The 20,885-nt window shown below is 35.2% G+C and overlaps 1 protein-coding gene across 1 annotated transcript in view; it reads left to right on the top strand.

The window, feature by feature from the left end:
* The window catches only part of Col3a1 (collagen type III alpha 1 chain), a 38,776-nt gene that overhangs the window by 10,051 nt on the left and 7,840 nt on the right, over nucleotides 1-20,885 (top strand). The window contains exons 2-39 of the mRNA XM_004660266.3: nucleotides 127-326; nucleotides 529-579; nucleotides 992-1,105; nucleotides 2,678-2,758; nucleotides 4,495-4,548; nucleotides 4,977-5,030; nucleotides 5,807-5,860; nucleotides 6,553-6,606; nucleotides 6,771-6,824; nucleotides 7,438-7,491; nucleotides 7,896-7,940; nucleotides 8,078-8,131; nucleotides 8,518-8,562; nucleotides 9,151-9,204; nucleotides 9,576-9,674; nucleotides 10,146-10,190; nucleotides 10,313-10,411; nucleotides 10,602-10,655; nucleotides 10,773-10,880; nucleotides 11,878-11,931; nucleotides 12,451-12,549; nucleotides 12,859-12,912; nucleotides 13,057-13,155; nucleotides 13,439-13,492; nucleotides 13,604-13,657; nucleotides 13,978-14,031; nucleotides 14,661-14,714; nucleotides 15,007-15,051; nucleotides 15,587-15,685; nucleotides 15,763-15,870; nucleotides 16,045-16,098; nucleotides 18,011-18,064; nucleotides 18,158-18,211; nucleotides 19,048-19,101; nucleotides 19,723-19,830; nucleotides 20,077-20,130; nucleotides 20,428-20,481; nucleotides 20,634-20,795. Of these exons, the coding sequence (XP_004660323.2) occupies nucleotides 127-326; nucleotides 529-579; nucleotides 992-1,105; nucleotides 2,678-2,758; nucleotides 4,495-4,548; nucleotides 4,977-5,030; nucleotides 5,807-5,860; nucleotides 6,553-6,606; nucleotides 6,771-6,824; nucleotides 7,438-7,491; nucleotides 7,896-7,940; nucleotides 8,078-8,131; nucleotides 8,518-8,562; nucleotides 9,151-9,204; nucleotides 9,576-9,674; nucleotides 10,146-10,190; nucleotides 10,313-10,411; nucleotides 10,602-10,655; nucleotides 10,773-10,880; nucleotides 11,878-11,931; nucleotides 12,451-12,549; nucleotides 12,859-12,912; nucleotides 13,057-13,155; nucleotides 13,439-13,492; nucleotides 13,604-13,657; nucleotides 13,978-14,031; nucleotides 14,661-14,714; nucleotides 15,007-15,051; nucleotides 15,587-15,685; nucleotides 15,763-15,870; nucleotides 16,045-16,098; nucleotides 18,011-18,064; nucleotides 18,158-18,211; nucleotides 19,048-19,101; nucleotides 19,723-19,830; nucleotides 20,077-20,130; nucleotides 20,428-20,481; nucleotides 20,634-20,795 (2,741 nt within the window). The remainder of the gene's footprint in view (nucleotides 1-126; nucleotides 327-528; nucleotides 580-991; nucleotides 1,106-2,677; nucleotides 2,759-4,494; nucleotides 4,549-4,976; nucleotides 5,031-5,806; nucleotides 5,861-6,552; nucleotides 6,607-6,770; nucleotides 6,825-7,437; nucleotides 7,492-7,895; nucleotides 7,941-8,077; nucleotides 8,132-8,517; nucleotides 8,563-9,150; nucleotides 9,205-9,575; nucleotides 9,675-10,145; nucleotides 10,191-10,312; nucleotides 10,412-10,601; nucleotides 10,656-10,772; nucleotides 10,881-11,877; nucleotides 11,932-12,450; nucleotides 12,550-12,858; nucleotides 12,913-13,056; nucleotides 13,156-13,438; nucleotides 13,493-13,603; nucleotides 13,658-13,977; nucleotides 14,032-14,660; nucleotides 14,715-15,006; nucleotides 15,052-15,586; nucleotides 15,686-15,762; nucleotides 15,871-16,044; nucleotides 16,099-18,010; nucleotides 18,065-18,157; nucleotides 18,212-19,047; nucleotides 19,102-19,722; nucleotides 19,831-20,076; nucleotides 20,131-20,427; nucleotides 20,482-20,633; nucleotides 20,796-20,885) is intronic.

Raw genomic sequence — 20,885 nt, 5'->3', positions numbered from 1 at the left:
ATTTCTCTAATGGAGGAGAAATCAGTTCCAATACATATTCATATAGACTACTGTAGGTAGCCATAACAAGAATCTCTTTATAAGAACACAATAAAATGTCTTATCTTCCCATTTGTTTTCGAACAGGTGAAGTAGGATGTACCTATCTTGGTCAGTCCTATGAGTCTAGAGATGTGTGGAAGCCAGAACCATGCCAAATCTGTGTCTGCGACTCAGGATCCGTTCTCTGCGATGACATAATATGTGACGAAGAGCAACTCGACTGCCCCAACCCAGAAATCCCATTTGGAGAGTGTTGTGCAATATGTCCACAGCCTTCAACGTCTGTGAGTCCACAGAACATGTCTACGCATAGAATGTCCATCATCAGCATCCATATGTAAATAGATAAAAGGAGACACAAGCTTTGTCTGAAGCAGGATTTCAGAGTAATCTGGGTTAAAACATTAACATGAAGATAGTGGCATTCTCTATGGAAACATGTTTCTGTGTTATGTTTAATCTGTGTAACCTTTCCACTTGTTATAGGCTCCAGTCCCTCCTGATGGCCATGGACCTCAAGGCCCCAAGGGAGATCCAGTAAGTAAACATTTCTCAGTGGAGTGAAGCTAATGCTAATGATAGTTCCTGGAATAGATGAGGTTTTCATTTTCTTGTCACATCCTTTCCATGTATGAACCTTCATTATTCATAATATTTTATTAATTTCATATATTTTAATAATGATATCAAATAGAAAGTTCAGAACTATGCATGAAAAGACTCAGATCTGCTAGCCTTCACATGTCTTCATCCCTTACCAACTTGAAAAACAAAATCTAGAACAATTTATAAAGGGATATATTACATATCAATTATTCAAATTAGATAAAAATACTGCTAAGGTAATATTTATTGCTAGCCACATAAAGCAGAGAAACAAAAACATGATAATGATACTGAATCAACAGGTCTCTTCACTGGTTTATTTTTTTACCTCTGATTTTTTTAGGGCCCTCCTGGTATTCCTGGAAGAAATGGTGACCCTGGCACTCCAGGACATCCAGGTCCCCCTGGTCCTCCTGGCTCCCCCGGAATCTGTGAATCATGTCCAACAGGTGGTCAGGTAATAAATTGAAGGATTAAAATATTCCCCTACAAAAAAATAGTTCATCCTTATTTAGCCTATATAACATCTCTCAATTGCAAGTCTTTATATCTGTTCTTCTGTTTTATGTATTTAACAAATCCTTATTTAGTGCTTAAATGTGCTAAGTGCTATTCTAAGAGTTTTACAAGCATTCCTTTGTCTTCACCGTGCTAATGCTTTGCTATAAAATCCTTGCATAATTCCCAATTCTTAGCAAGTATATAGCATACTATGGTAAGAAGTACACTAACAATTCATAAAAGAATTAATTAGGAGCATGTAAGAACTGTTATAATTCAAGATAGCCTTTATTCCTCTCCTGTTAACAGTGATACAGTCTCTGAAAGCATGCACTCAATCTAGTGAAAGAACCATGAGCTTTGTTTGCTCACTTCAAATTAAGAGGATTGTTCATGCTTTAAAAAATGCTTTGTTTTATTTTTATTTATTTGTTTGAGAAAGAGATAAAGAGGCAGATAGATGATAGATGGATGGATGGATAGAAAGAAAGAAAGAAAGAAAGAAAGAAAGAAAGAAAGAAAGAAAGAAAGAAAGAAAGAAAGAAAGAAAGAAAGAAGGCATGGCAGGGCCTCCAACCACTGCAAACGAACTCCAGATGCATGTGCCACCTTATGCATCTGGTTTACATTGCTCCTGGGTAATTGACCTTGGTTCCATTGGCCTTGAGACAAGTGGATGGGGATGGAGAGATGGCTTAGCAGTTAAGGCATTGTTTAGATATCTTTTATTTGGGGCAAGACAATCAATGAACTCTGACCTTAAAGCAAATAACCAAGCAAATAAATATGACAAAATTTCTGGTGAGTGGATTTAGAAGAAATTAGAAGACACATATATGCCAATATCTATGAGTTTAAAAGGAACTTTTTGAACAAAACAATTCAATAGGAAGCAAAAAGAAAAATTTGTAACTTATTCATGGTAACCAAATAAGACATGAATATACCAAGCACTCAAAATAATCTTCAAAGAAATGTAATAAGTATATGACACTTTCTCCTATTTTTTGCTTATTTTCTATTAGGATGTATAATTTGAGGATCATTTTTAATATATAAAATAGAAGCCAGGGATACATATTTTACCTGTTTCATCAGCTGTTTGAAAAAATAATTTTGTTTCTACACTTTTTAGTTGAAAATGAAAAAAATTGGAATTTGTTCACCTCAAGGCTCTTTTGGCTTCAAATAATCAATGAATCTATTTATAGTGTTATAGTTACCATTTAGGCATAGTGATTACAGTAAGAGTACCTAAGACCAAATTTGGAAAAGGTTAACATTGAGTATAAGTAGTTGAAATATTTGTGCATTACACAGACACATATTTATACAGAATGTCTAATACTTAGATTCAAAGAGAGGCAAGATAAGCAAGATTATACACACCACATATGGCAGATGGAAATCATCTATCAGTAGCTAGTATATGTTGCATGTATCACTTCTAAAAACTCCTGAAAATAACTAAGGCCTATATATTAAAATTATCAAATCTATATGTTTGTTTTCTTTTTTTTTGCTACAGAATTATTCTCCTCAGTTTGATTCATATGATGTCAAGTCTGGAGTAGGAGGAGGAGGACTCGGTGGCTATCCTGGGCCTGCAGTATGTGCAAATATTTCTGAGCATATTAGTTTAGCCTTTGATTCTTGAATATTGAACAGTGGTTTTCTAAAAGCCTATATTTTCATGTACTTGTACAAAATGGTTTACTTGCTATTATACTTACCAGAGAACATGTTGATGATATTCTGTCTGTTCTATCACAACCTATTTTTTCCTTGTGGTATGTCAAATGCCAGTTCAGTCACTTCCTAACATGCCTACCTGTGCTGGGAGCTCATTCACTTCATGCTTAGCCCTCACACTTACACATTATTTAATTTCAATGGTATTTTGTTACTTCTTGTGTTTTTTTTTTCTTTTCATCTTTCCCACCCAAGTTGTTACAAATATTCTTTTCATATCTTTCCATTCATTAAATGTTACTTTGTATATGATGATCCCAGTAATAAATGTTCAGAATCACAGTCCATCTTGCCTTCAGTTTGCAAATTATAAGCAAGCATTTCCACAATTCATTGGTTCTTTTAAGTACATCTACTTTAAATAATAGCTATTCACCTTGCCTATGAAGGACCTCGGATTTTGACAGAAGGAAACTATAAAGAACACTGAGATATGAAATTATATGTATAATGACAGGAGCCATGTGAATGACCCTGGCTGTGGAATAGCGCTAGCAATGTTAAGGAAGGCACTTTTCACACATAACAGGATCATTCATGCAAATGCAGTAATGCAGTATGAGTAAATTTTCAGGGATTGTAAAAGATAGATTCCATACTATAAACCTCATATTTGTGATTTCTAAAGTCAGAGGACACAACATTTTGACCAATAGACCCAAACAACTGGTTAAAAGTCTTTGAACTTGTATAAAAGAAAATAAAAAAGAGTGCTTTTTAAAAATATCAATTTATGTAGCTTTAGGAGATATCAATTTTTTGTGTCTTTCAAAGCCACAAGAAAATGTGAAAACTAGATATTAGTTAAATTTATGTAATCAATTTTAATTTTTAATTTTATTTTTAATGAGAAATCAATTTTATTTTTAATGAGATATACAATACTAAATAAAACCAACACTTACTGACATTCTAGAAAATTAATTGCAACATAATTTTATTTATGAGCTATGGTTTACATTTGTTAATGTAAATTCAAAAGCAGTGGACTAATGGTTTTCTAGTTTAATCTGTATTTCTGAAGGATAAAAATCAGTTTGCTGCAATTAAAAATCATCATTATGTCATCTTTGATGAGTCTCTTGTACACACCTAAATCTCCACAACATTGCAACTCTGAAAGCATCAATATCATTATGAGGTTTAGTGTTCATTTATATTACTACTTTAGAAACTTTATTGTAGAATTTATAGTATACAAATAAATAATTTTCCACACTAAGTATAGCTGTGAGTTAAAAAGTAACTTCTGCCCTAATAAGTTATCCACCAAATATTGCACATGGGTTCTCAGTGTATTCTTATACTGAATTTTCTCTTCTACATTCCCTTATTTAAGGACTAAGGTTAGCACTTAAAACATTAAACAATAAATTTAATGGGTTCTAGAGTAATTTCATGTAGAGTGATGTTCTCTTGCTGAGATATTTGTTGCAACTACAAAAAACCAATCATATCCCTGAATCATTGTCAACTGATGAAATATAGTTGCTTGTATTTTTAAAGATGTTAATGTAATATGTAAATGGTTGTCTGTCTGAGGCATAGGTACATTGATTTGTTTTGTGCTGACCATTCAAATTTATATTCCAGGGTCCCCCAGGTCCTCCAGGTCCCCCTGGTACATCTGGTCATCCTGGCTCCCCTGTAAGTATAATTATTAGGGATGTTTTATTCTTAATTAATATTTCAAATCAATTAATGCAGATCCTGGTATAATTTATTCATCACAGCATGAATAAACTCAATTAACTAGAGAGTTCACAAGCCAAGAGCTGATTAATTTTTAATATTGCAATTTCCTATTTATTTCTTTCCTTCAATTATTATTACCAATGAGAACTTTTGTAAAATCAAATTACCTGTCTCATTTACATGTTATCCAGTTTTGTGTTTAAAACCATTCAATTTAATGGGATGAAAGTTATGCAATCAAATATGTTGACAGTAGTCTAATCTAAAAATAAATGGCTTCAGTATTCATAATCTGGAATGAAGTTTTATGACTACACAAATGCTCATTTATAATTATTTGAAGATTGTGTTACAAATATTTACAAAGGATTCTATTGTAGGGTTCTCCAGGATACCAAGGTCCTCCTGGTGAACCTGGACAAGCTGGTCCTGCAGTAAGTAACACTTAAATATGTAATTAGCACACTGACACAGTGATATAGACAAGTCTATTTTTATATAACTTCCCCACAGACTTAACTTGTATTATGTTTGAATTTCTATGTAGTAAAGACAAGCTTTACCTTGTATCAAAAGTCTTAGAAATTACTGGTTAATTAGGTATGAGAAAAATCTAATTCCCAATATTCACAAAGTCCCCTACCTATTATATGTATTTAATGTTTCTGTAGATTCAGGTTACCCTCATATATATTCTACTGCTGGCAGTGTGGGCATACATACATCAAAATTTAGCAGAAATAAACTTGACTCTACCAGAATGGTATACCATGCAAATAAGGAAAATGTAAAATGGAATTATTTTAATAAAATAAATATTTCAAGATATTTAGCAATGCCTATGTATCTTGATATATTCAATGTTTCAAAAATGAAAAAGCAGAGCTGGAGAGATGGCATAGCGGTTAAGCGCTTGCCTGTGAAGCCTAAGGACCCCGGTTCGAGGCTCGGTTCCCCAGGTCCCACGTTAGCCAGATGCACAAGGGGGTGTACGCGTCTGGAGTTCGTTTGCAGAGGCTGGAAGCCCTGGCGCGCCCATTCTCTCTCTCTCCCTCTACCTGTCTTTCTCTCTGTGTCTGTCGCTCTCAAAATAAATAAATAAAATTTTTTTGAAAAATGAGAAAGCACATTCATAAAGACATACATATAGTAATAATAGTATCTAACCAATCATTTACAAATATATTTGTTTTCCCCTTTCTTATTTTAGGGCCCTCCAGGACCGCCTGGTGCTATAGGTCCATCTGGTCCTGCTGGAAAAGATGTAAGTTTTTAAAGATTGAATGAGACTATAGGAAAATTAAACTTGAATACTTTAAGCAACATATGTGGTATGCCCTTATTTCAGAATATCAGAAAGGGGAAAATTCATTCAAAAAAATTTTTAGGTCCTAACAATATTTTAGCTCATACTAATGATTGACAGTCTTTATTGTATTTTCATAGCAATATGTAACATTTGTTGAATTCTAAAATAATAGAACCCTCAAATATGCTTATTTATCTAGAATAATAATAACAACCACAATAAAATATAATGAAAAATATTGGTATTTCACGAGCCTAACGATTTATAAATATTAACTTTATGTTATTTTAAATTTCTAACAGTATTTTTTAGTAGTTTGAGGATGAATCATAATATTTCAGTGATGAGAGGCATGTTTGTTAGTTCTTTATGTTTTTACTAGTGTGGGATACTTCCTCCATCTTTCTGCTAAGAAAACTGGTCAGGTCACCCACATCTGTACTCCTAGCACTCAAGATGTAGAAGAGAAAGGATCATGAGTTTGAGGCCAGTGTGTTCTACTTAAGGATACCTGAATGAATAAATAAATAATAAGCCTCGGTTAACCATTCTACTGAATCCTTCCTGAGGAACAATCAAATTATTTATTGGTTATACTGTATTTCCTCGTACACAAGCTCTTACATATTCTTTATTTCTCTATCTAGGGAGAGTCAGGAAGACCTGGGCGACCTGGTGAACGAGGACTGCCTGGACCTCCAGTAAGTCTTTCCCATTTAAGAAACTACTTGGAAATGTCATAATTATCTTTTGTTGAAAATTATCATTCTCAAATTGCATTAAACTTTAACATAGAAAGCAGTTTACTATTAGATTGTGATTCTATTTGAAATTTTATTAACATCATTCCACTCATTATTTTTAGGGAATCAAAGGCCCAGCTGGCATGCCTGGATTCCCTGGCATGAAAGGACACAGAGTGAGTAAAAGTTGCTAAACTATGAGCTACTCCATTTGGTGACATTTATTTGCTTAATCAATTTGACTCACAATTGAAGATATGACAAAAATAGTTGATTTCATTTATTTTAAATGTCTACCAACTTCAATTGTTGACCAAATTGATTAACTTTGAAAAACAATCAAGTTTATTTAAGTGTGTAAACTCACACAAAAAATTATTTCTGTACATGACCAAAAAGTAAAAAATATGCTGCTGATTAAGCTTTATTCATAGACTTAGTCTACATAATTTACAGAGTGAGATGAATATCTCTATTTCTCTCAGAACACTAGGTAAACTCAGTCAAGTGGAAAAATCTAGCAATGTAATATAAATAAAATCTAGTAAACTAACATTTACTAGTTTAGGGAAACTTTTTAATCTGTCTAAATTGAACTTTGTCATGGTTGCAAATACTTTTTATCCATAAAATCAGTATAAAATGTCTTCTATCCATTTTATGCTTCATTTTATCTAAATTAACATTAAAAATACTTACATGTAGTTAAATCAAATAATAATAATCTAGTGAAAAGTTTACAAACCCTGTGGATTATTCACAGATTTTAATATTTTCACTACTTTTTAGGGCTTTGATGGAAGAAATGGAGAAAAAGGTGAAACGGGTGCTCCGGGATTAAAGGTGAATCTAAATAATTCTTCCATATGTAAATCCACTTAAGTTCTAGAGAACTAACCAAAATTCACATGGTAGAACTTAATTTTTCTGGCATCTGAATTTTTCATATTAAGTATTGAATAAGAACAGCTATGTGAACTAGTCTATTGGAGCCTCTTGAAATCTGATTGAGGGATCAAAATTAGAAATAATAGAACTCAGTGCAACTCATGAGTACTTCATGTCTAGTCCCTGTGCTTTTAAAATACAAAAATTAAGATTCTGATCAGTAAAATTCTAACAGCAATTTGATATATTAATATGCACATTTTCCTTAGGTACCTTAGTATTGTCCATAATATAATGTGTTTTTAATGCTAAAGTATCTTTCGGTTATATACCATATAACATATTTTATATGCCTCTAGGGTGAAAACGGTCTTCCAGGTGACAATGGAGCTCCTGGACCCATGGTAAGTATGTTTATTATCACATGATTTTCAGTCCTACTCTTAGCAATCTAATGCAAAGCTGCCTGCTTTGCTCCTTTCCAACTGTTCTCACACATGTCAAATTCATAGCTTGATTGTTTTTTTGATGTTCTCTCCAGGGTCCAAGAGGTGCTCCTGGAGAGAGAGGACGGCCAGGCCTGCCTGGAGCCGCAGTGAGTATCACTACTGACAGTGCACCACGTAGTGACAGAAATTGTCCTTCCTACAAAAGTGAACATAAAAAAAAATAATAATAATAATACTCAGTCAAATTATGGCTATAATTTGTATAGAAATGAGTTTTCTCTCTGCTGAGAGGTTAGCCATTAGAGCCAAATAACTGCATTCACTGCTGAAAACATAGGATCCTACCCTACAGAAGTTCATCCTTGATGTGTATCTGAATCTTAACACATCCACCAAATATATATAATTAGTCAGTAGATTTTAACATACTTCAGGAAACCTCATTTGAGCTACTTTTAATTGTAACCAAAGTGTTACTTGTGACCAAACTTTCTAAATAAGGAAGTATCTGAGACAAACATCTTTTTTTTAGGGTGCTCGTGGAAATGATGGTGCTCGGGGCAGTGATGGTCAACCAGTAAGTAACTTTGCATCCCAACCTGCTTTTTTCCAAAGTACAGAAAGATTGTACATTATTTTATAGTATTTCTCTCTATATATGCATCATGTTGAATACATGCACTGCTTCTTATTGATTAACATTTAAAATTAAAATTAACTAATTTTAGATCCAATAATGACAATGCATCAAGATCTGATCCAAACAATGACCCTATAAACGGTATCTAGGTTCTGATAGTCCTTATTATTCTTGATCAATTGTTAACATTTTTAAGGTATTTATATTTTACATATTACAATGGAGACAACAACTAAAAGAGATATAAAATATATATAATAACACATCTATTATGTAAATGAGAATAAAAACTCAAGGATAAGTATCCTGCAGGATAACATTATTTATGGCAAAAAGGGAACATCCAGATTTTCTACCCTAAGATTTTATGCTTATTATTATAAAACTTTCTCCACTAATAATCATTCATAAATTATGAACCCCACTTTTGTCTGCATAAGTGTCTTCTACATTTTATATGCTCTCTATTATTTCCTAATTTAATTTAATTTAACTAGTAACTCTATAAAATGTACATTATTTTAGGGCCCCCCTGGTCCTCCTGGAACTGCAGGATTTCCTGGATCTCCTGGTGCTAAGGTAAGGATGGATTTCTCTTGAAGAATATATAAGCATCTTGGAGACAATAACAAAAAAGAATATATAATAGTCCTTACAGTTGACTTTAAGACAATCAAATGTATGTCTATCTTAATTCTAAAAGAAGCGTTATTCTCAGCATCCAGCTATCCTGAAATCTCTTCTTATGCCCCTTGTCTTTTCCCTGACTCTTTCTGAGAAATAATTACAAGTCATACACACAATTACTATTCCTTATGCCTTTATGGTTGGTTCTTTGCTTTAATTGCAGTACACAGATAAAGTACCGTAGCTGTTTAAACTTCAAGCTGAGCAGTAAATTGATTCGAAGCAGGAAGGAAAGCTGACTACTTGGGGGTTTTATCTTACAGGGTGAAGTTGGACCTGCAGGGTCCCCTGGTTCAAATGGATCCCCAGGACAAAGAGGAGAACCTGGACCTCAGGGACATGCTGGTGCTCAAGGTCCTCCCGTAAGTGGCGGCTGTGGGGTTTAACAGGAAGAAAACCACTATCTTTGCTGTAGGAGATCAAATGTGTCAGTATTGCTGTCAATTAAAACTGCTCTACTACTCTACCATGATAAATATGATTTGATTGCTAGTGAACAGAATGTTCATGTAATACAAAGTAGACAATGGATAGATAGCTTATCTGCCGCTTTGAAAAAAATGTTTCCTAAACTAAACACCAATTAGAAAAATTCAAAAAAGTAGCAAAATCCCTCCCCTATTTATGTATTATTTAATAATTAATACCAGAGGCTTATTATGTCTCATTTAAATAATTATATTTATTTTCTCTACTTTTATGTTTTGCTATGTTTAGAGGAATCATGTAATGGCTACCATACATAAATAGATGTCAGTAAATATTTCATAAAGAACTCCAAATATATATTCACTCTTTGCATTGTAATAACGCATGCTTCCCTGTGTACCTAGGGCCCTCCTGGGAATAGTGGCAGTCCTGGTGGGAAAGGAGAAATGGTAAGTTGCCTTTGCATCTCATCCTCAGCTTATTCAGACACATTTAGATTTATTTTTAAGTGAGATACTCAGAAACAAAAGTTCAAGCTTGGCTAATTTTAGCATTCTTGCACTGCTCTTAGGGTCCCGCTGGCATTCCTGGAGCTCCTGGATTGATGGGAGCCCGGGGTCCTCCAGGACCACCTGGCACTAATGGTGCTCCTGGACAGCGAGGGGCTGCAGTAAGTTCACTTTTTCTTTATTGCCCAAAGTTGTTGGTTATCTCAACAAAATATTAATTGCCCCTTTTGGCTTCAATGCCAAATATAAATATAATATTACTCTCATTCTTCTCACTAAGTAATGTCCTGCTTGTGATACTATTAGAGAATTTATCTCCCTCATTTTACATGAATATTTGCTTCATTCTAGGGTGAGCCTGGTAAGAATGGTGCCAAAGGAGAGCCTGGAGCACGTGGTGAACGGGTAAGTGTTGACACATGAATTGGCTTAAGGAGCTGCAACATACTTGGAAGGAAAAGTGGTCAAACTTTTACAGTGAAATTCAGTCATAATTTCTGCTTTTAACTACCAACATTTTAGGGTGAAGCTGGTTCCCCAGGTATTCCAGGACCTAAGGGTGAAGATGGTAAAGATGGATCACCTGGAGAACCTGGTGCAAATGGACTTCCAGGTGCTGCAGGAGAAAGGGTAGGTCATCCAAAGGCAGCTAAATATATATAGAAAGAGATAGATAGAGATATAGATAGATTAGATATAGATATATATATAGATATAGATATGGATATGGTTATGGATATAGATATAGATATATGCAATATAGATTATATAGATAGATATAGATGATATAGATAGATATAGATATAGATATAGCTATATATAGATACAGATAGATATAGATGATATAGATAAAGGTATAGGTATAGATATATCGCCTATTTCACATTTGGGGTGAAGCATCCACTGTTATGTTATTTTTCCTTCATTCAGTTTGTTTAGTCTAGCTGTTTTAAGTTTCCTTAGTTTAACTTAGTTTATAGTTTAGGTTAATTCAGATCACTTTTTTTCAGTTTATTTAGTTCATTTAGTTTGAGATACAGTTTCACTATGTATTCCAGGCTAGCCTGGAACTCAATCTGTAATCAAAACTAGCTTCTAATGCCTGAAAATTCTCCTGCCCCAGCTTTCCAAGAGCTAGGGTTACTGGTGTGAGACACCATGCCTCACTTTAAAAGACATGAAGATCCAATAATACTGAATTGGTTTTTTAGAGACATTGTCCCGCATAGTACTACAGGCAAGCCTACACTTCACAAAACATTTAAATCTGGCGTAAAGCTCACAGAAATCCTCCTACCTTAGCCTCACACATATTGAGATTAGAGGTGTGAATCACTCATTCAACTGTCTACTAATTTTTTTTAAATTGAGTATCCAATTCCAAATGTAATCTGAAGAATTAAAGTTTATTTGCTTCTACTTCTGTTTTTGATATTAAGATTCTGGTGTTTGTTTCTTATGGAGCTGGGGATGGAATATAGGGCCTTAGATTTGCTAAACAAGTATTCTCCCACTGAATTAATTTCCCAAACTACATTTTTGTGACATGAGAAGATCTTTGTTGCTATGCAGGAATTAAGAAAAATTTTAATGTTTTAGACTGAAATACTTGACTTGTTATTTTTAGGGTGCCCCTGGATTCCGAGGACCTGCAGGAGCAAATGGTGTTCCAGGAGAAAAGGTATTAAAATTTTAAATTTCTTCCATTCCACTTACCACTACAATTATGTGTTTCTTTTCTATATCTTTCCATTAATGAAAATCTAAATACTGGACTTAAAATATCCCCCCAGTATAAAACAGTGGTTTTAGTCCCTTTTGAGTTACTTGTCTGGCATTGTAACTAATGAAGCACATATCTCAGCAACACTGTGAGAATCATGCAAACTAAAATACATGAAAGTTCTCTGAAAACTCTAAAGTGATTCCATACCATCAATAGTGCTTGACCTTTAATGTGCACTGTTAAGTCTAGTAAAAGTGCTTGTTTTAACCATGTGATATTCATAATCATTGCTTCAATTTTTTTGCAATATTCGAAAAAATTTAAGGTAACTGATTTTATAGAGCAAAGGTCAACAACCCACCAAGTCTCTGAGAGACCAAATAAGGGCTTCAAAAGCTATAACTCAAATATTATAACAAAAAACACCTAGGTCAATGAAAATTCTTTAAGAGATTTGTTTATTTGACAACTTAGGGTCCTGCTGGAGAACGAGGTGGTCCAGGACCTGCAGGGCCCAGAGGAGTGGCTGGTGAACCTGGTAGAGATGGTGCCCCAGGAAGCCCAGGAATCAGGGTATGGAGACACCTTTGTTAGAATAATACTTTAATTTTGTTACAAGACAGATAATACAAATGAACATCAAGCAAAGGAAGCTTCAATCATACACATTAAGAAGGCTCAAAAGGAAACAAAATGGTTTCAAGAAAACATGGACTAGGATTGATCAATACCAGAAAATTAAATACTTAACTAAGATGCTTTATAGACAGAAAATAAAAGGAATATAAGTACAAGGTATGGGTAAATAGATATCTCAAAATCAGATAAGCAAGATTTATTATATTTCTTAAATTTTCATTTCACATTTTTTTTTTAATTTAGGGTATGCCTGGAAGCCCAGGAGGACCAGGCAATGATGGGAAACCAGGACCTCCCGTATGTGCACTTAAAATATATCATTTTACTCACCTACTAAAAAATAGAATATGCATTTTGTCGTAGACCATGTGTGTGTGTGTTATACATTGATTGGTTGATGTGTATTTGTCAATCATTTACAAACCAAATTCTTTTCATTAGGGAAGTCAAGGAGAAAGTGGTCGCCCAGGCCCCCCTGGTCCATCTGGTCCCAGAGGTCAGCCTGGTGTAATGGGTTTCCCTGGTCCAAAAGGAAATGATGTGAGTTCCTTGTTTACTTTCTTCAATAATTGACAAGTGGCCTTTTACTTTCCAAATGAGAACACAAAGATGCCAAGTCTCAGTGCTTCTTCCAAACATGGAAGAGTGTATTAATATCAAAAAGCATATAAGGAAGAGGATAATATATAATTGGTTATGATTGTATGTTTGTGTGTGTATGAGTGTGTGTTTATTTGTGTGTAGGCAGATCAAAAGTGGGACAAAACCATATGATTGGTGATTTGTTTCCTAGAAGCAGTAAATCCTGGTGTTTGTTTTCTAGGGTGCCCCTGGCAAGAATGGAGAACGGGGTGGCCCTGGAGGACCAGGCCTTCCGGTATGTGGCTTTTGTCTACTTACTTTTAGCCACCTAATCATTTCAGTCTCTTTAACCTCAAAAATTCTTTTTCTATCTGTGTTAATTCTGCTTCTATTGCTGGTGTTTTAGGGACCTGCTGGAAAGAATGGTGAAACTGGACCTCAAGGTCCTCCTGGGCCAACTGTAAGTTGACTTACATTAATGGAAGATGGAAGTAAGGTGGAGATGGGGCAGGGAGGAGGCTGAAGAAATTATAACTCTGACACTGTGGCATACTCTTTCCTGTAGCTGTGACTAAACTAGCTTGTTTAGTTTCTTAGCTAAATGAATAAATTTTGTATCTATTGTGCCTTTCTCTTTGGGTCATTCTGCAGCCATAATTTCAGGTATTTTTCACAATGTTACTTGGTAATTTAAGGATTAGTCCTGCTGAGATGTCAACAGTATGTAAAATAGGAAAGGGCATTTCATGATGGAATATGACACTATATTTTTCACCCTAGGGTCCATCTGGTGACAAAGGAGATTTAGGACCCCCTGGTCCACAAGGAGTACAAGTAAGAATGAATTCCTTAAATGTTATTGGATATTTGATTTTAGCAGACAATTCTGCATTTCATTTTCATAGCTATTTTTGTTGAGTAAATAGATTTCAAATTTCTGGGACCATGCTTATTGCTCCTCTTAAGTTTCTTCCTTTTATCATGAAATAAAATACTAATAAATAGCCATGTTTTCTGTTTATTCTAGAATGAGCAAAGTAAATTATTAACAGTGACAAGTTTTGTCAGCTACATAAGCTTAATTATTTATCCTTCTAATATAAACCCATATAGATAAACTCATGCAATCATATTCATCACTACATTTATACACACACACACACACACACACACAAACACACATTCTGATAGATAGATAAATAGATAGATAGATAGATAGATAGATAGATAGATAGATAGATAGATAGATAGATAGATATCAGAAAAAATAAAGATGAGCACAGGTCATAAGTTATGATTATCACATCTCTATCATTGGATTGTGAGTGTTACAAATTTTATGTTCCTAAAAGACTATGGAAATCATGTCCTCACCACTTCACAGAAATGTTTATATGTGAGGAGCTTTCCTAAAACCATATTTAAAGTGATCACATAATTCCAATTCTGATTTTCTTTTGTAGGGCATTCCTGGTACCAATGGTCCTCCAGGAGAAAATGGAAAACCTGGTGAACCTGTAAGTTGTAATTTATTTTTCGGAATTCTAAAATCAAATTAATAAGTCATAATAATTAATTAGTTACTAACATTTACATGCCTGATACATGAGTTTTGACATTTATTTTTGAAATATTTATTATTAAAACAGAGACAAATCATTTAAAATATAACTATCACCTGGAGTTTGAATTTTACATACAATAAAAACCTAGGGGAACTACACAACTTCAAGCTTGGATCACTTTTACAGTGTACAAGCAAGTCAGCTGAAGATGTCTGATAAAGGCTTGATCCTGTTTACTTTCTAGGGCCCAAAGGGTGACGCTGGATCACCTGGAGCTCCCGGAGGCAAGGTAATTTCCTCTTTATCTTCTCTGGCTCACTGACTGGGGATAGATGTTAGCATATGAAGTCAAAGATTTTTTCTTTAGAAGAGAAACTAACTTTTAAAATGTTTGGTAAATGCACTTATGCAAACTCTAGACAGTCTCAATACATTGAATTTGCTTTGCCTGGAAAATGTGTTTCTCTGACATTAATAAGCACTATAGAAGTAGCCATCCTAAGAGAAGTACTGCTAATCCTTGGATTCTCTAGAAGAAAACTGTCATGGTATAACTTTACCTTTTTATCCTCATGAATATATAATAATAAATGATTTAAAGATAGCTGATACTTAGGCAGATCAAATGGGCAGGGGTTTCAGTTCATTTAAACTTTCAGTTCCCACACAATGGATCAAATATTTCCATGCCCATAAAAATGCCACTTTAAAAAAGCATGTTAAAAGCCCTAGTGAGCCATGTCAGTCTTACCTACTTTGTGGTGGTTTTGTTCTTTTTCTGACAATGGGTTTTTAAAATGGTCCATTATGTTTTCCAATGACAGGGTGATGCTGGTGCTCCAGGTGAACGTGGACCCCCTGGACTAGCAGGGACCCCAGGCATCAGAGGTGGAGCTGGTCCCCCTGGTCCGGAAGGAGGAAAGGTAACTGAACATACATCCAACTCCCTTAGATTTTATATGATGCATTTCCATTTCATTTTTGTCTCTTGCTATTTCAGGGCCCTGCTGGTCCTCCTGGGCCACCTGGTGCTTCTGGTTCTCCTGGTCTACAAGGGATGCCTGGAGAAAGAGGAGGCCCTGGAAGTCCTGGTCCAAAGGGTGAAAAGGTACTGCTCTTTTCTCCTAAATTCTGTAATAAAACTGACATTGTAGATTAAAGAAAAGTCATACTATGTTCAAAATTAATGCTATACTTTTATGCTAAAGGGAATTTAAAATGGCTTCTGAGAGCAACTGTTAATCTAAACACAGAATGCACTGATGCTGTCTTTATTTGGCAGGGTGAGCCAGGTGGTGCTGGAGCTGATGGTGCTCCAGGGAAAGATGGTCCAAGGGTAAGTACTCACATTGGTGAGAAACGAGCCTTGTATATATGTGATATGTAATAGACCCTTTTCCAACTTTTATCATTTTAAAAGAAATTCTCAGGATAAATTTGATGATAGTGTGTCATTGTCTGGCCATTAGCAAGATACAAATCACTTGGTTGATTAAAGTACTAGTTTATTTCTAGTGCTGCATATACGAGTATAGTATACTAAAAATGTAAAGTTCTTAAAATTATGATAAAATGGGTCAAGTTGATGGCTTAGCAGTTAAGGTGCTTTCTTGCAAAGCCAAATGACCAAGGTTTGATTCCCCTGGATCCACATAAGCCAGATGTACAAGGTGTTACATGCATCTGGAATTTGTTTATATTCGCTGGAGGCCATGGTATGCCCAATTCTCTCTCTGCCTCTTTCTCTTTTAAGTGCATAAATAAATGGGAAAATTATGATAAAATATGATTAGTAGTTAATATTGTAATGACTAACTGAAATCTAAAGTAATTAATTTAAAAGTTTTATTTTTAATTATTTTTATTTTTTTTTTTAAAATTTTTCAAGGTAGGGTCTCACTCTAGCTCAGGTTGACCTGAAATTCACTATGTAGTATCTCAGGGTGGCCACAAATGGTGATCCTCCTACTTCTGCCTCCTGAGTGCTGGGATTAAAGGCATACACCACCATGCCCAGTTTTAAAGTTTTATTTTTTTAATTTTTTAAGCATTTTTTTGTTCATATTTATTTATCTGAGAGCAAAAGGTACAGAGAGAAAGAGAGGGGGAGAGAGAGAGAGAGAGAGAGAGAGAGAGAGAGAGAGAGAAGAGGAAGAGAATGGGCGTGCAGGGCCTCCAGCCACTGCAAACAAACTCCAGCCACGTGTGCCTCCTTGTGCATCTAGCTAAAGTGGGTCCTGGGGAATCGAGCCTGGAACCGGGGTCCTTAGGCTTCACAAGCAAGCACTCAACTGCTAAGCCATCTCTCTAGCCCTAAAGTTTTATTTTTAAAACACTATATTACTAGGGTATATATACAGCATTAGATCTACTTAACTATTAAAAGAAATGAATTATAGATACACAGGTTGCAACATTCCAAATGAAGAAAAATTAGTCTCCAAAGGAAATATATTGCATGAGTCCATGCTTGTAATATCAAATAGCATTATCATAAAAATGTAGAACATATTATTAAGAGTTGCTAGGAGTTAGGAATGAGTGACAGAGATGGTAATGGGTCTGAAAAGATGATAGGAAAAGATGCTATGGATGTGCATTTGAGTATCTTGTGGTGTTGATCACATATATCTACACATATGCTAAAATTGTATAGAATTGCACACACTCATATATACATGTTTATATATAACTGGTGGTTATTGTATGAATAGTGCCAATATCATTTTCTTAGTTTTCATTTTGTTCTATAGTAATATAACATGTTAACATTTGGAGAAGATTACAGAAAAGCACTTGGGAATTTCCTTTTATAGATACTTGAAATTTTCATGACTCTATAATACTCATAGAGTTAAAAATAGCAATATGTTCTATATATGACTATAATAAAGAAGCTTAATTGATCAATATCTTACACACCATGTTTATCAAAATTGTCTTAAATTCATTCTTTTTACAAAGTAGTTACGTAAGGTATCCTGCAATTTTAAAAAATAGATGCCTCATTTAGATGCAGCCCCACCTATAATTCCAATTCAGGAGGCTGAGACAGGAGTACTGCTTGCCTGATTACAACAATTGGTGAGCAATCTTGAGCAGAGTATGAGAACTTGTCTAAAAAACCACCTAATGTTTTGTTTACATAATATAGGAAAAATTAATTCTTGCATGGGTCTCCACAGAATGTTGAGTGATATTCCTGTCCTCTGTTGTATTCAATATTAAAAAATTTTCATTTTCTTTAGGGTCCCACTGGTCCTATTGGTCCCCCTGGCCCTGCTGGTCAGCCTGGAGATAAGGTAACAGATAGCACTATTTAGAAATACAAATGTAATATTTTTGATTAAGTAGATGAGGACAGTGATACTATTGTTTGTTTGATCATCTCTCAGGGTGAGGGTGGTGCCCCTGGACTTCCAGGAATAGCTGGACCTCGTGGTGGCCCTGTAAGTATTAAAGGCATTTTTGGTATTCTGCTAGACTTACACACAGCATTGCTAATTATACTATATTTTCACAATTATTCCCTGAGTCTCAATTTTAAGGTTCTGTCTTTATGACAGGAAAGGAAATATTAAATTTCTTAAACTAAAACCCAAAAGAGACTACTTAAAGCATACCTTCTTTCTTGGGTGTCTCTAGACAAAACAGATAAATTGAATAATGTTTTACATTCATCAATGAGTGTTTTCTTCAATTATAATAGCTTTGCTAGAAGCTCCTTCTAAAGTGATAATCCTTGATCTTTAAGGATCAGAACTCAGGACAAATACATAGCAAATGTTTTTGTTTTAATGAATGCATTAGCTGGTGCTTCAGTTAACCTTCTGACATGTTGTTAAATGTTTTTGCTTTTAAAAGTTATCTAATTCAGTATGTTTCAACAATTTAAGCCTCATTCACTTGCAAATAATATAGGAAGAGGCAGAAAGGATTCAATAGTTCTAGTCTGGTCCATTGATCATTTTGTTGAGGTTTTCAGGTTCAACTCTTTGTCATTTTACCACATGCCCAGCTTTAAAAAAAAAGATAAAATGTGCTAAGCGTAGTGGAGCATGCCTTTAATCCCAGCACTCGGGAGGCAGAGGTAGGAGGATCGCCGAGAGTTCGAGGCCACCCTGAGACTACAGAGTGAATTCCAAGTCCGCCTGAACTAGAGTGAGACACTACCTCGAAAAACCAAAAAAAAAAAGATAAAATGATACAGAGTTGATAAGATGGTGCAGTGTTTTGCCTGTGGGGAATGTTTTCACGACAACTAATAGGATGATTCTCTCTTTAGGGTGAGAGAGGTGAACATGGGCCTCCAGGCCCTGCGGGCTTCCCCGGCGCGCCTGTAAGTATGCACATGTAATCATGCATGTCGTGCTGCCCAGGTCACTGTCTTGGTGAAAAATTGTAGAAATTTAAAGTTGTTTGGGGGTCCTAATATTTCTTCAGTCACTTTGCCTTTTACCCACTTTTTGTTTATCCAGTCTTACTTTCAAAAATGAAGATAAAGGGAGGTGGCTCAGCAGTTAAAGTCACTTGCTTATAAAAAGTGGAAGTCTAAAACTGTGCCCTATCTGTATGCCTGATTATGTAACACCATAAATATAAAACTACTGAAGAAATTAAAAGTTTTTCTAGTACAAGTTTATAATAATTACAGTTTTCCATAAGACTAATTTATCTCAAGAGAACCCATCAATGCTCATTTTCAAGTAGTCTTTGGAAAGACTTGCTTCCTATTAAGTAATGTCCTCTTTACGTTTCTTGATAAGTTTCTTTTGTCATGAAAATATCTTGATTGCCTTTACTTTGGCATATCTTCAGAGACCCTTCTATTCCTATGTGACGTCAACAGCTTTCCTACCAAAAATAAAATAAAATAAAATAAAACCTCTACAGAGAAAGAAGGACAAGTGAAAAGTATTGCAAAGGACATCAGTTAACAGACTATTGCTGTTGCATACAGGGACAGAATGGTGAGCCTGGTGCCAAGGGAGAACGAGGAGCCCCTGGTGAGAAGGGTGAAGGAGGCCCTCCTGGAGTTGCTGGACCCCCTGGTGGTTCTGGGCCTGCTGTAAGTCTTATTGCTAAATCTTGCAATAGAAAACATTTTCAGTTTATCAATAATTTGATATTTCATATAAGATTGCATGTGATGGCATAACATTGTTAATTTGAGTTTTGGCTTCAGTAGTCTAGATAGAATGAAACAAGTTATTTTAATCTCTTCATAGAAAAGTTACTAGTTTTCAAAGGCCTAATGCCTCTGTTGATTTTTTGGAAGTGCCATGCTTAAGAAGGCTCTCTCCATTTTACACAGGGTCCTCCTGGTCCCCAAGGTGCTAAAGGTGAACGTGGAAGTCCTGGTGGTCCCGTAAGTACTCATTCTCTGAAGTGACATTTTAAGAAGCACTACTGAAGAGCAGTCATTGATTGATACCACCCTGTACAAAACCATGTTAGTGACATTAGCCATACATAGTGAATGCCAAAGAACGTAATCTTTCATTGTGAGTTATATGTTATTCTTAGGGCAAAAGGCAAACCATAAATAACTTAAATGAAGCACTCAGATCTGTCTTGTTTCTTGTGCTTTGTACTGTACTATTCTTAGTGTGCGCAGATATCCTTTCTACTTTTGCATTCAAAACCATATTATTATTTTTCACAGGGTGCTGCAGGCTTTCCTGGTGGCCGTGGTCTTCCTGGTCCTCCTGGCAATAATGTAAGTTCTTTTCTGTCTTTTCTCAATGTATGTATCAGAAAGGTGTACAGTCCTACTTCTCTAATGAAACCACATGAAATTGAAAGTAGGTAAAGAGGCAAGAAAAACTTCACTACTTTTTCATTATAGATGTTTAAATTTTACCTCTCTAGGGTAACCCAGGGCCCCCAGGTGCCAGTGGTGCTCCCGGCAAGGATGGACCCCCAGGTCCTGCAGGTAACAGTGGTGCTCCTGGCAACCCTGGAGTGGCTGGACCAAAAGGTGATGCTGGCCAACCTGGAGAGAAGGGACCACCTGGTGCCCAGGGTCCTCCGGTTAGTGACTCCATCATTGTATTTATTGGCATTACTACTTTTGATCACAAATTCAGTGAAGGAAAATATAGGCACAGCAAGTTGAGATAA

This window comes from Jaculus jaculus, chromosome 4 (genome assembly GCF_020740685.1).
Source record: "Jaculus jaculus isolate mJacJac1 chromosome 4, mJacJac1.mat.Y.cur, whole genome shotgun sequence".
Taxonomy (NCBI): domain Eukaryota; kingdom Metazoa; phylum Chordata; class Mammalia; order Rodentia; family Dipodidae; genus Jaculus; species Jaculus jaculus.
The sequence above is the reverse complement of the archived record's forward strand: the minus strand, read 5'-3'. Positions and strand labels throughout refer to the sequence as shown.